The 15,310-nt window shown below is 39.1% G+C and overlaps 2 protein-coding genes across 2 annotated transcripts; one reads left to right on the top strand and one right to left on the bottom strand.

Moving 5' to 3' along the window:
* Positions 1-4,110: 4,110 nt before the first annotated feature.
* On the bottom strand, positions 4,111-7,562 carry LOC128245934 (collagen alpha-2(I) chain-like). Its single transcript, XM_052964155.1, has 5 exons — positions 7,527-7,562; positions 7,049-7,283; positions 6,312-6,950; positions 5,162-6,189; positions 4,111-4,125 (listed from the first exon to the last, which is right to left on the bottom strand). Exons 1-5 carry the CDS (start codon positions 7,560-7,562, stop codon positions 4,111-4,113), a joined length of 1,953 nt encoding a protein of 650 aa, XP_052820115.1.
* Positions 7,563-7,597: 35 nt separating this feature from the next.
* Positions 7,598-10,602, top strand: LOC128245933 (collagen alpha-2(I) chain-like). Its single transcript, XM_052964154.1, has 4 exons — positions 7,598-7,683; positions 8,240-8,456; positions 8,725-9,841; positions 9,896-10,602. Exons 1-4 carry the CDS (start codon positions 7,598-7,600, stop codon positions 10,600-10,602), a joined length of 2,127 nt encoding a protein of 708 aa, XP_052820114.1.
* The last annotated feature ends 4,708 nt before the right edge of the window (positions 10,603-15,310 follow it).

Here is a 15,310-nt window from a genome sequence, read left to right as displayed (position 1 = left end):
CTACAATACATTAATTTGTACCTAAATGTTAACAAGAAATGCCATTAAAATTAATGAACTGAGTACTTTTGTGAAAATCCATGGAAGCCAGTTATATAAGACTTCTGACAATTTTTCATTTAAGAATCAGATCGCAGATTTTTATATTTAAGCTCAAAAATTGATGTTTTATGCATTTTTCTGAAACCGTTAGGAACGGTGTAAGCCATAAAACATTAATTTTCGAACTGAAATATGAAAATCTACGATCTGATTTTTTTGTCAGCAATCTTATATCACAGGTTTGCAGATATTTACGCAAAAAAATTGCTCTTTCCAAGACAAAAAATAAAACTGTTGTAAAAATGGTATATCTGTGAGAGTGCAGCTATAACAACTTGATTACAGTATTGTTGTATAAGAGGCTATTAGGATTTGGCCGGCATAAGGATGTATTTTGACCCCAATAGAATCACGACCCCAAGTCATTATTATTAAGAAAAAGTGGCCCACGGGTCAAACTTGTCGACTGGCGGTTCATAATATTATGACTCCTGTACATGAAGTAAAATGATACCGGGCAGTTGTATCAACATCATCATTATCGGTGGTGGTTGTGGTTGTGGTGGTGGCGGTGGTGTTGTGGCGGTGGTGATGACAGTGGCAATATCAGTAGCAGTAGTGGTATTATCAACAGCAATAGCTGCAGTATTACCAGCTGTATTACTAAGAATTGAGAGCACACGTATTGAATTACCAAACATGTTGACCTAATATATTTTTTTAAACTACAATATCATGAACATAGTCGGTTCTGTTCGGTGGGGTTATATACCTATTTACAGTAACGATCATGGGGAGTCATGTTATTATCTAGGCCGTAGAGGGGGTCAATATTTTACAGAAAAGGAGTCACTCAAGGACAACGACCACGGTCGTGATTTATGTGGGTCAAAATATGTTTGCATTTGCAAAAACAAATCGCAATCTGTTATACGAAAGTGCATTTAAAACTAATCAGAATGTGGTCATGATGCTGTGAACAAAATTGAAGTATTGAAATGTAACATTCAGAGATTCAGTTGCGCCAGTATGATGTATTTTTTACAAGTTTCGTTTGTATTTTTAAACGTATACTTTCGAAATAGATATTTTTACAGTGAAAAACAAAGCTCTTAAAATGAATAATTTGTTATAAAACGCGAAACCAATAAATCTGACATTGTAAAATCAATATCGGCATAATGTACGTGAAGTTAGCGGTTTAGCGGCGTGAAGTTAGCGGTCAAGCGGCGTGAAGTTAGCGGCCTAGCGACGTGAAGTTAGCGGCCTAGCAGCCTGGCGGCCTAGCGGCGTGAAGTTAGCGGCCTAGCGGCCTATTTTTCTCTATTTCAAAGGAATTGTTAATGCGTTTTTTTTTGGAAAACAATGATAAATCAAAGGTTTTTTGTTCATACATTAACATAGCGGCTTTAAATTGTTTTCTTTTCAGAGCATTTTGCTATACGTAATTACAATGTGGTGACCATGTCCATTAAAAGGAGTTCCATACGGGCATTTTATCTTCGCCCGTGGGCAAGATAAAAATTCTCCCACCTCAGATAAGTAGATCCATTAATTCAACCATGCTAGAAATTCTTTTCTTGCATACCGGACGTGTGTTTCCGGTCATGTGACCAGTGCTGGAAAAACCCATCTTACATACCCCATGTAAGATGAGTCACGCGCAACAACGCGCCACTATTTATTTCATTTATTTCAGTATGGTTTATGAAAGATATAGTATGCCATTTCAATAAAGCGCAATCAAATATATATGTTTGCAAGACTTTTAATTAAAATAAAAAATAATTCATCGTAAAAAACGCTATTTTCAGTTATTTAAAATTACTGCGCTCTATGACGTCAGTAAACAACGTCGCACGCGCTTTTTGGTGTAATTGTACAAAAGTTCGTTTTTTCTACGTCATTTTCCCACAAATTCATAATTTTAGGTATGCAAGAAAAAAAATATCAATCATGTTTTTCCGTTCCGGATCGAAAAATACGACCCTCGGGCACGCTGCGTGACCGGTAACTCGGCAAGCCTCGTTACCGGCTTACGCACGTGCCCTCGGGTCGGATTTTTCTATCCTTACCGGAAACACATGATAGATACTTATAATCTTGCCCACGGGCGAAGATAAAATGCCCGGATGGAACTTCTTTTAATGGTCACCACAGTGTAATTGCCTCCCTTGTTGAAGACTGTCGTCTGTAGCGCATCATGGAAACCTTGTCTTGTGGCAATATTTAGAACGCTAGTTAATTATTTCTCGCTTTAAATGTCACCAGAAAACAGTTTTCACGCACATTTCAAGAAATAATGCTTCACTCTTCTTAGAACTATTTAAAGTCCGATCAGACCATTTACATACTCTGAATCAATGCGCGAATATCCATGACAACCACAAATTATCGCATATCCGTACGCAATTATTTTCACTAAGCACAAAAGAGTTCCAGCAAAAAAAAAATACATTTTTATTTAATTTTGTTTAACTGAGATGGGAGAAAAAACATTTACCATAGCCGCTCGTGTAAGATAGGTTCATCCCAACCCTCGCGCAGAGTGTTTTGCGGAAACTCGACCCTCGGGTCGGAATGAACATATCTTACACTCTCTTCCATGGAAGGTACTTATAATTCGTAATGGGTATATTACACGGAAAACAAGGGTAAGCATGTGATAAAAAGTTTTACTTTGAAGCGTTTTTCATTTTTTTTTTGTCCAAAAAAGTCGATCAAGTACTTCAGCGGCCTATAAGCGGCCTAGCGGCGTGATGTCAGCGGCTTGGCGGCCTAGCAACTAAAATGGTATCCTATTTCAAAGCCTGTATACATGCATTTGCTTCTAAAACAATGATAAATTTGAAGCGATTATCAACATATTTTTCAAAAAAGTCGACCAAACAGTAATTAAGCAATTTCAAAGCATGTAAACATGCCTTTTCTTCTGAAACAATGATATATTTACTGATTTTATGCACAAAATATCACTCTGAAGCGTTTTTCAACTTTTAAAAAACAAACTCGATCAAGCACTTCATCTGTATTTTGTTGATATACATGTATGCGTATATATTCTAGTGATAAAGCATCGTTGATTATGTTGTTGTCGTTTCTGTTGTTGTTGTTAGTTGGCTGCAATTGTAGGCGCAGTGGCAGTTGTTGTGGAGATAGTAGTTTTCTTTTTTTTCTTTTTTATGTTGTCGCTGTACGGGTATTAGTGGTATAAGTTGGAATAGTATTGGTTCTTATTGGTACCTTAATAGTTGGTGTATGCCTAGTCAAGGTAGATGAGATTGTGTTTGTTGCCGTCAGTTGTGTTTGCATAGACAGATGCACTGGAAAAAGTATTTCCAACGCTTTCAACGGCTAAATTTCGGGCAAGCAGTGAATACCGCAGTGCTAGAAGAGCTTTGGTTTAAAGATAGTTCTGTTCCGAGCTTGCCTGATATGGTCGGGCATTTACGATAGTGTAACAATTCACCATCGGGGACACAATCCGATAAAGATAAATATAGAGAAAATTTTAGTTTTAAAGCTATTTTAGTTTTCACAGATTAACCATCTTGACAACAATATTTTGTCATGGAATGAGTCAATTTAGATAAAAATTCATGTAAACCAGTCATATAAGACAGCTGACAAAACACTAGATTTCAGATTTTTATATTTAAGTTCAAAAAATGATGTTTTATGCATTTTTCTTAAACCGTTAGTAACGGTTTTAGCCATAAAACATTTATTTTGGAACGGAAATATGAAAATCTGCGATCTGACCTTTTGTCAGCAGTCTTTTATCACTGGTTTGCAGATATTTATGCAAAAATTTGCTTATTCAGACAAAAAATAAAAAAGTTGTAAAAACGGTTAATCTGTGAGAGTGCAGCTTTAAGAATTGGTGGTGGTGTTGTTGTTATTGTTGTTATAAAAATATGTTTTATTGTTTTTGTATAAGGCGTAGTTTTAAGAATATGTTATTAGTATTATTATTATTGTTATTATTATTATTATTATTATTATTAATATATTATTTTCTGATTTCAATCATATATGTCAGTGTTTGAAACTGTGAGGAATAGGATCCTATTTTCCCCAGACCTGTGAATAATATGATCTGGGAATAATTATAAAGGTCCTACAAAGCCTCATATGGCTGTGACAATAAATTTATTCTAAATGCACATTTGTTTTGTCTAAATTCATGTTAACCGTGTAGAATTAGCTTCAACTGTATCAACAGTTATAGCACTAAAAATGTTGGAATTATATATTTTATGTAACATATTTATGCATTTAATTCCACCAAAAATACTTCAGAATGTAGGAAATCGCTTCTCGCAAGACAATTTCCGTGTGTGTGTGTTTGGGGGTGTCCCCGGGCCCCTAGGCCGTTCTGCCTCGGTGTTTTTTTTAAGTCTGGCTACGGCACTGAATATCATATATTTGATAAGATATAAATAAAAATAATTTTAGAGGTGTCCGTTATATGGATCTTTACTCCAATATTGATACTGGTATATGTTACACATGAGAAGGAAATGTTGTTGTTTTTTTGTTACCTAAGGAAAATAAGGTTGATAGCTTTAAGTTTTAAGTATTAAACCACGATCAGATGTAAATAATCTTAGTACAATGCTGGACTTCATAATCAAATTAAAGGTTATCGGAAAAAAGCAAAGGTCAATCAAAGATAATCAAATTTACCTGATAGCAGGGACCTAAATACTATCCCAGGGTCTTCCATTTCACCTGTATCGTGATAGATATATTGTTTCTCTTAAGCACACGTGATGAATTTATGATGCAATACCGGGATAATGCATTTTAGTCTGGAAAATTTCGGTGAAATTTGCGGGTAGTTGGTTCGTCGAGTAACATGTTTTAGGAAATTCGGGTTTGAAATTGCATTTGTTTTCGTTAAAACTGTACATTTTCTTAAAGATTGACACTAACTCTACATGGAAAGTCCAAATATATAGAGTTTGGTTAAGATTTGATAAAGTTTTGGCCTCTTAAACAGGGTCATGTCGGCAAATACATGGAAATTCAGGGTCAAGTCGTCACCCTTTACAAAGATAATAAAATAAAAAAATAAAAACATTTTTTTTTGCCAATTTTCACAAGTTACAGTTACCACTGGAACAATATCACCACTGGGACCAATATCACCACTGGGGCCAATATCACCACTGGAAACAATATCATCACTGAGGCCAATATCACCAACTGGAACAATATCACCACTGGGGCCAATATCACCTCTGGGAACAATATCACCACTGGGGCCAATATCACCACTGGGAACAATATCACCACTGGGGCCAATATCACCACCTGGAACAATATCACCACTGGGACCAATATCACCACTGGGACCAATATTACCACTGGGACCAATATCACCACCTGGAACAATATCACCACTGGGACTAATATCACCAATGGGGCCAATATCACCACTGGGACCAATATCACCACTGGGGCCAATATCACCACCGGGAACAATATCACCAATTGGAACAATATCACCACTGGGAACAATATCACCACTGGGAACAATATCACAACTGGGAACAATATCACCACTGGGGCCAATATCACCACTGGGACCAATATTACCACTGGGAACAATATCACCACCTGGAACAATACCACCACTGGGAACATTATCACCACTGGAACCAATATCACCACTGGGGCCAATATCACCTCTGGGAACAATATCACCAATGGGACCAATATCACCACTGGGGCCAATATCACCACTGGGACCAATATCACCACTGGGGCCAATATCACCTCTGGGAACAATATCACCAATGGGGCCAATATCACCACTGGGGCCAATATCACCTCGGGGAACGATATCACCACTGGGACCAATATCACCACTGGGAACAATATCATCACTGGCACCAATATCACCACTGGGGCCAATATCACCAATGAGGCCAATATCACCAATGGGGCCAATATCACCACTGGGACCAATATCACCACTGGGAACAATATCATCACTGAGGCCAATATCACCACCTGGAACAATATCACCACTGGGACCAATATCACCACTGGGACCAATATCACCACTGGGAACAATATCACCACCTGGAACAATATCACCACTGGGACCAATATCACCACTGGGACCAATATCACCACCTGGAACAATATCACCACTGGGACCAATATCACCACTGGGAACACTAACACCACCTGGAACAATATACCACTGGGGCCAATATCACCACTGGGACCAATATCACCACAGGGACCAATATTACCACTGGGAACAATATCACCACCTGGAACAATATCACCACTGGGAACAATATCACCACCTGGAACAATATCACCACTGGGAACAATATCACCACTGGGACCAATATCACCAATTGGGCTAATATCACCAATGGGGCCAATATCACCACTGGGACCAATATCACCACTGGGGCCAATATCACCACTGGGAACAATATCACCACTGGGACCAATATCACCACTGGGACCAATATCACCACTGGGAACAATATCACCACCTGGAACTATATAACCACTGGGAACAATATCATCACCTGGAACAATATCACCACTGGGAACAATATCACCACCTGGAACAATATCACCACTGGGGCCAATATCACCACTGGGACCAATATCACCACTGGGACCAATATTACCACTGGGAACAATATCACCACCTGGAACAATATCACCACTGGGACTAATATTACCTCTGGGACTAATATCACCACTGGCACCAATATCACCATTGGGACCAATATCACCCTTGGGACCAATATCACCTCTGGGACCAATATCACCACTGGGACCAATTTCACTACTGGGGCCAATATAACCACTGGGGCCAATTTCACTACTGGGGCCAATATAACCACTGGGGCCAATATCACCACTTGGGCCTTTGGAAGCAATATCATCTTTGGACCACTGGGACCAATATTATCACTGGAGCCAATACTATTACTGGGACCAATATCACTTCTAAGACCAATATCACCTCTAAGACCAATATCACCACTGGCACCAATATCACCACTGGGGCCAATATCACCACTGGAGCCAATATCACCATTGGGACCAATATCACCTCTGGGACCAATATCACAACTGGGACCAATTTCACTACTGGGGCCAATATAACCACTGGGGCCAATTTCACTACTGGGGCCAATATAACCACTGGGGCCAATATCACCACTGGGGCCTTTGGAAGCAATATCATCTTTGGACCACTGGGACCAATATCACCTCTGTGAACAATATCACTACTGGGACCAATATCACCACTGTGGCCAATATCACCACTCTTGCCTTTGGGAGCAATATCACCTTTGGGGCCACTGTGACCACTGGGACCAATTTTATCACTGGAGCTAATACTATTACTTGGACCAATATCACCACTGGGTCTTCTAGGACCAATATCACCAATGGGGTATATGGGACCACTACGGCCAATATCACAATATAACTACTGAGACCACTGTGACGATTATCACCACTGACACCATTCTGACCAATATCACCACCGAGAAAAATACCATCAATGGGTCACCGGACCAACATCACTTCTGGGACAAATATCACCACTTGGCAACTGGAACCAACATCAGTACTAGGATACTGGGACCAGTAAGTATCATCAGCATTCGTAGCAATATCACCACTGGGACTATTATCACCACTTGGACCACATGGAATAATATCACCACTAGGGCCACTCATTCACTGGGACCAAAATCATCACTGAGGCCACATGAACCAATATCACCACTTGGACTACTGTCACCACTGCGACAACTGGGATCAATATCATCACTGAGGCCTCTGGGGCCCATATCACCACTTAATTAAAGCCACTTGGGCCAATATATGATTGCATTATTTAGTAAGTAGTTAGGGGTTTATCACTCAAAATTTATGTTTGTTATAAATGTGTATGTATTGATTTAATACGACGTTCGTATTACACCAAGAGCCCCTACATTGATATAAAGAGTAATTAATTTAATGAGCACAGAATTATATGAACTGCTAGAATAGTATATACTCATTGATGGTATTTTTCTCGGTGGTGATATTGGTCAGAATGGTGTCAGTGGTGATAATCGTCACAGTGGTCTCAGTAGTTATATTGTGATATTGGCCGTAGTGGTCCCATATACCCCATTGGTGATATTGGTCCTAGAAGACCCAGTGGTGATATTGGTCCAAGTAATAGTATTAGCTCCAGTGATAATATTGGTCCCAGTGGTCACAGTGGCCCCAAAGGTGATATTGCTCCCAAAGGCAAGAGTGGTGATATTGGCCACAGTGGTGATATTGGTCCCAGTGGTGATATTGTTCACAGAGGTGATATTGGTCCCAGTGGTCCAAAGATGATATTGCTTCCAAAGGCCCCAGTGGTGATATTGGCCCCAGTGGTTATATTGGCCCCAGTAGTGAAATTGGCCCCAGTGGTTATATTGGCCCCAGTAGTGAAATTGGTCCCAGTTGTGATATTGGTCCCAGAGGTGATATTGGTCCCAATGGTGATATTGGCTCCAGTGGTGATATTGGCCCCAGTGGTGATATTGGTGCCAGTGATGATATTGGTCTTAGAGGTGATATTGGTCTTAGAAGTGATATTGGTCCCAGTAATAGTATTGGCTCCAGTGATAATATTGGTCCCAGTGGTCCAAAGATGATATTGCTTCCAAAGGCCCAAGTGGTGATATTGGCCCCAGTGGTTATATTGGCCCCAGTAGTGAAATTGGCCCCAGTGGTTATATTGGCCCCAGAAGTGAAATTGGTCCCAGTGGTGATATTGGTCCCAGAGGTGATATTGGTCCCAAGGGTGATATTGGTCCCAATGGTGATATTGGTGCCAGTGGTGATATTAGTCCCAGAGGTAATATTAGTCCCAGTGGTGATATTGTTCCAGGTGGTGATATTGTTCCCAGTGGTGATATTGGTCCCAGTGGTGATATTGGTCCCAGTGGTGATATTGGCCCCAGTGGTGATATTGTTCCAGGTGGTGATATTGTTCCCAGTGGTGATATTGTTCCAGGTGATGATATTGTTCCCAGTGGTTATATTGTTCCAGGTGATGATATTGTTCCAGGTGGTGATATTGTTCCCAGTGGTGATATTGGTCCCAGTGGTGATATTGGTCCCAGTGGTGATATTGTTCCCAGTGGTGATATTGGCCCCAGTGGTGATATTGGTCCCAGTGGTGATATTGGCCCCATTGGTGATATTAGCCCAATTGGCGATATTGGTCCCAGTGGTGATATTGTTCCCAGTGGTGATATTGTTCCAGGTGGTGATATTGTTCCCAGTGGTGATATTGTTCCAGGTGGTGATATTGTTCCCAGTGGTAATATTGGTCCCTGTGGTGATATTGGTCCCAGTGGTGATATTGGCCCCAGTGGTGATATTGTTCCAGGTGGTGATAGTGTTCCCAGTGGTGATATTGGTCCCAGTGGTGATATTGTTCCAGGTGGTGATATTGGTCCCAGTGGTGATATTGGTCCCAGTGGTGATATTGTTCCAGGTGGTGATATTGTTCCCAGTGGTGATATTGGTCCCAGTGGTGATATTGGTCCCAGTGGTGATATTGTTCCAGGTGGTGATATTGGCCTCAGTGATGATATTGTTCCCAGTGGTGATATTGGTCCCAGTGGTGATATTGGCCCCATTGGTGATATTGGCCTCATTGGTGATATTGGCCCCAGTGGTGATATTGGTGCCAGTGATGATATTGTTCCCAGTGGTGATATTGGTCCCAGTGGTGATATTGTTCCCAGAGGTGATATTGGCCCCAGTGGTGATATTGGCCCCATTGGTGATATTGTTCCCTGAGGTGATATTGGCCCCAGTGGTGATATTGGTCCCAGTGGTGATATTGGCCCCAGTGGTGATATTGGCCCCATTGGTGATATTGTTCCCAGAGGTGATATTGGCCCCAGTGGTGATATTGGTTCCAGTGGTGATATTGGCCCCATTGGTGATAATGTTCCCAGTGGTGGTATTGTTCGAGGTGGTGATATTGTTCCCAGTGGTAATATTGGTCCCAGTGGTGATATTGGCCCCAGTGGTGATATTGTTCCCAGTTGTGATATTGTTCCCAGTGGTGATATTGTTCCCAGTGGTGATATTGTTCCAATTGGTGATATTGTTCCCAGTGGTGATATTGGTCCCAGTGGTGATATTGGCCCCAGTGGTGATATTGGTCCCAGTGGTGATATTGGCCCCATTGGTGATATTAGTCCCAGTGGTGATATTGTTCCAGGTGGTGATATTGTTCCCAGTGGTGATATTGGTCCCAGTGGTGATATTGGTCCCAGTGGTGATATTGTTCCAGGTGGTGATATTGGCCCCAGTGGTGATATTGTTCCCAGTGGTTATATTGGCCCCAGTGGTGATATTGTTCCCAGAGGTGATATTGGCCCCAGTGGTGATATTGTTCCAGGTGGTGATATTGGCCTCAGTGATGATATTGTTTCCAGTGGTGATATTGGCCCCAGTGGTACATTGTACTTAGATTATTTACATCTGATCGTGGTTTAATACTTAAAACTTAAAGCTATCAACTTTATTTTCCTTAGGTAACAAAAAAAAACAAAAACATTTCCTTCTCATGTGTAACATATACCAGTATCAATATTGGAGTAAAGATCCATATAACGGACACCTCTAAAATTATTTTTATTTATATCTTATCAAATATATGATATTCAGTGCCGTAGCCAGACTTAAAAAAAACACCGAGGCAGAACGGCCTAGGGGCCCGGGGACACCCCCAAACACACACACACGGAAATTGTCTTGCGAGAAGCGATTTCCTACATTCTGAAGTATTTTTGGTGGAATTAAATGCATAAATATGTTACATAAAATATATAATTCCAACATTTTTAGTGCTATAACTGTTGATACAGTTGAAGCTAATTCTACACGGTTAACATGAATTTAGACAAAACAAATGTGCATTTAGAATAAATTTATTGTCACAGCCATATGAGGCTTTGTAGGACCTTTATAATTATTCCCAGATCATATTATTCACAGGTCTGGGGAAAATAGGATCCTATTCCTCACAGTTTCAAACACTGACATATATGATTGAAATCAGAAAATAATATATTAATAATAATAATAATAATAATAACAATAATAATAATACTAATAACATATTCTTAAAACTACGCCTTATACAAAAACAATAAAACATATTTTTACAACAACAATAACAACAACACCACCACCAATTCTTAAAGCTGCACTCTCACAGATTAACCGTTTTTACAACTTTTTTATTTTTTGTCTGAATAAGCAAATTTTTGCATAAATATCTGCAAACCAGTGATAAAAGACTGCTGACAAAAGGTCAGATCGCAGATTTTCATATTTCCGTTCCAAAATAAATGTTTTATGGCTAAAACCGTTACTAACGGTTTAAGAAAAATGCATAAAACATCATTTTTTGAACTTAAATATAAAAATCTGAAATCTAGTGTTTTGTCAGCTGTCTTATATGACTGGTTTACATGAATTTTTATCTAAATTGACTCATTCCATGACAAAATATTGTTGTCAAGATGGTTAATCTGTGAGAGTGCAGCTTTAAAACTAAAATTTTCTCTATATTTATCTTTATCTGATTGTGTCCCCGATGGTGAATTGTTACACTATCGTAAATGCCCGACCATATCAGGCAAGCTCGGAACAGAACTATCTTTAAACCAAAGCTCTTCTAGCACTGCGGTATTCACTGCTTGCCCGAAATTTAGCCGTTGAAAGCGTTGGAAATACTTTTTCCAGTGCATCTGTCTATGCAAACACAACTGACGGCAACAAACACAATCTCATCTACCTTGACTAGGCATACACCAACTATTAAGGTACCAATAAGAACCAATACTATTCCAACTTATACCACTAATACCCGTACAGCGACAACATAAAAAAGAAAAAAAAGAAAACTACTATCTCTACAACAACTGCCACTGCGCCTACAATTGCAGCCAACTAACAGCAACAACAACAACAGAAACGACAACAACATAATCAACGATGCTTTATCACTAGAATATATACGCATACATGTATATCAACAAAATATATCTGCAATACTGGAAATAGCAATATGTGACAAATGTGACTCAGTTGTAAAATTTACCTTTTTTGTTAAAAAAAATGATGCAATTTTTGACCTGTGAGGAATGTGATTTCATGGTACATAAAAATCCAGCTTCGATCACAATTTCCCAGGAGCTGTGATATATATGTTCGAAATGTGTGACAAATTATATCTTATTTTTCCCAGCTGTAAAGAATTGGATCCTATTTTTCCCAGGTGGGAAAAAAACAAGGTCTTACAAGGCTTTGTTACCAATACCATAAACCTTCTTCTAAACGTATCACATATCGTCACTTTACATAATCAATAAGTCAACATTAAACGGTATGGTACCGTAGTTTGTAGAGTTTATTCTATTATATCTAATATTCAGGTTTTTTTTTCAAATATAGACATTCCGCCTCGATGGTTTGTGTACATTGAGGCAAATGAAGAAAGTCGAAAAGAGTTGTAAAATGTATGTTATGCAGGATACCGAAATAAAAGTTTATCACAAAAAACTTTTGGTCAGGAACTAGTACATGACCTCGCCGGTGATTTTTATAATTGGGCCGATTGTTCAGAAATTGTTGAAGTTAACGACGTGATTAACGACATCGTAGTTTACTTTTAAACGTCAACTTTTTGATGATGTACTCACAAATTAAAATATAAACAAGTACAGTTGAAAGAGGATCACAAGTGTATCCATTAAACTTCCAGAGCAGTATTAAACGAGTTGAAAGTTACAACGATGCCATTAACAACTTTATAAACTTTAATAAGGTTTTGACCAATCGGACCTTTATTGTTTACTGTACACATTATGAGCATTATGCGAATGGAGGAGAATTGTGATACATGGTGTCAATAATTAGTGGTTGCGTCTTTCCTAACTGTGGACTAGGCTGCCCCTTTGTCTGTAAAATTTCCTTTGTATGACGTTACAAATATGGTAAGCATGCGACATCGCCCTGCAAAACTAATAAGGATACAATGAAATTGCCTTTTAAACGTTGACTTTTTTGGTTTAACGAAGGTTGCAACTGTTTCACTTATTAATATTGGATCAACTGATTTGAAAGGGAATACGGGTAAAAAGTATATATCTTATGATTTTATTGATTTTACATTTAAAATGATTTCATGGAAACTGGAAATAAGTCATTTGTTTTGAACACTGCTTTAGTATTTGACATATTAGAGCAAGTTGTGAGTGACGGTTGATGCGTCGCGCCCTCATAAGTAGTTGTACTCTGGTGGGAGGTTCTCTGGAAGGTCGACCCACAGCCGGGAACCACTAGGCTCCGAAGTCACTACCGGTCGCTCAATCTCTACTACAACCTGAGGCATGGAAAAGTAGATACATGCATGAGCTATCTTGGGCTTATAAACACAGTGCAAATACTTCAAAATTGTAACGAATAACTAATAATGAGTAAAGCATTTGATAACATTACGAGGTATGGCCAAGGCATTACAGATTGACATCTTCCGAGTCCGTATTGTGCTGTTAAAAATGACTGTTGCAATGCTCAATACAGAGTTGTAATAGGATTAACCCAAAGTAATTTCGCAATCTCAATACCGAGTTGTAATAGGATAAACCCAATGTAATGCCGCAATGCTCAATACAGAGTTGTAATAGGATAAACCCAATGTAATACCGCAAAGCTCAATACAGAGTTGTAATAGGATAAACCCAATGTAATGCCGCAATGATCAATACAGAGTTGTAATAGGATAACCCAATGTAATGCCGCAATGCTCATTACAGAGTTGTAATAGGATAAACCCAAAGTAATGTCGCAATGCGCAATGCAGAGTTGTAATAGGATAAACCCAATGTAATGCCGCAATGCTCAATACAGAGTTGTAATAGGATAAAACCAATGTATTGTCGCAATGCGCAATGCAGAGTTGTAATAGGATAAACCCAATGTAATGCCGCAATGCTCAATGAGGAGTTGTAATAGGATAAACCAAATGTAATGTCGCAATGCTCAATGCAGAGTTGTAATAGGCTAAACCCAATGTAATGTCGCAATGCTCAATACAGAGTTGTAATAAGATAAACCCAATATAATGTCGCAATGCTCAATGTAGAGTTGTAATAGGATAAACCCAATGTAATGCCGCAATGCTCAATACAGAGTTGTAATAGGATAAACCCAATGTAATGCCGCAATGCTCATTACAGAGTTGTAATAGGATAAACCCAATGTATTGTCGCAATGCGCAATGCAGAGTTGTAAGAGGATAAACCCAATGTAATGCCGCAATGCTCAATACAGAGTTGTAATAGGATAAACCCAAAGTAATGCCGCAATGATTAATACAGAGTTGTAATAGGATTAACCCAATGTAATGCCGCAATGATCAATACGGAGTTGTAATAGGATAAACCCAATGTAATGCCGCAATGATCAATACAGAGTTGTAATAGGATTAACCCAATGTAATGCCGCAATGATCAATACAGAGTTGTAATAGGATCAACCCAATGTAATGCCGCAATGCTCATTACAGAGTTGTAATAGGATTAACCCAATGTAATGCCGCAATGATCAATACAGAGTTGTAATAGGATACACCCAATGTAATTTCGCAATCTCAGTACAGAGTTGTAATAGGATTAACCCAATGTAATGCCGCAATGATCAATACAGAGTTGTAATAGGATAAACCCAATGTAATGCCGCAATGCTCATTACAGAGTTGTAATAGGATAAACCCAATGTAATTTCGCAATCTCAATACAGAGTTGTAATAGGATAAACCCAATGTAATGCCGCAATGATCAATACAGAGTTGTAATAGGATAAACCCAATATAATGCCGCAATGCTCATTACAGAGTTGTAATAGGATAAACCCAATGTAATGCCGCAATGCGCATTACAGAGTTGTAATAGGATGAACCCAATGTAAAGTCGCAATGCTCATTACAGAGTTGTAATAGGATAAACCCAATGTTATAACGCAATGCGCATTACAGAGTTGGAATAGGATAAACCCAATGTAATGCCGCAATGCGCATTACAGAGTTGTAATAGGATAAACCCAATGTAATGCCGCAATGCTCATTACAGAGTTGAAATAGGATAAACCCAATGTAATGTCGCAATGCGCAATACAGAGTTGTAATAGGATAAAT

This window comes from Mya arenaria, chromosome 9 (assembly GCF_026914265.1).
Source record: "Mya arenaria isolate MELC-2E11 chromosome 9, ASM2691426v1".
In the NCBI taxonomy this organism is placed as follows: Eukaryota; Metazoa; Mollusca; class Bivalvia; order Myida; family Myidae; genus Mya; species Mya arenaria.
This window is presented reverse-complemented; position numbering and strand designations above follow the sequence as displayed.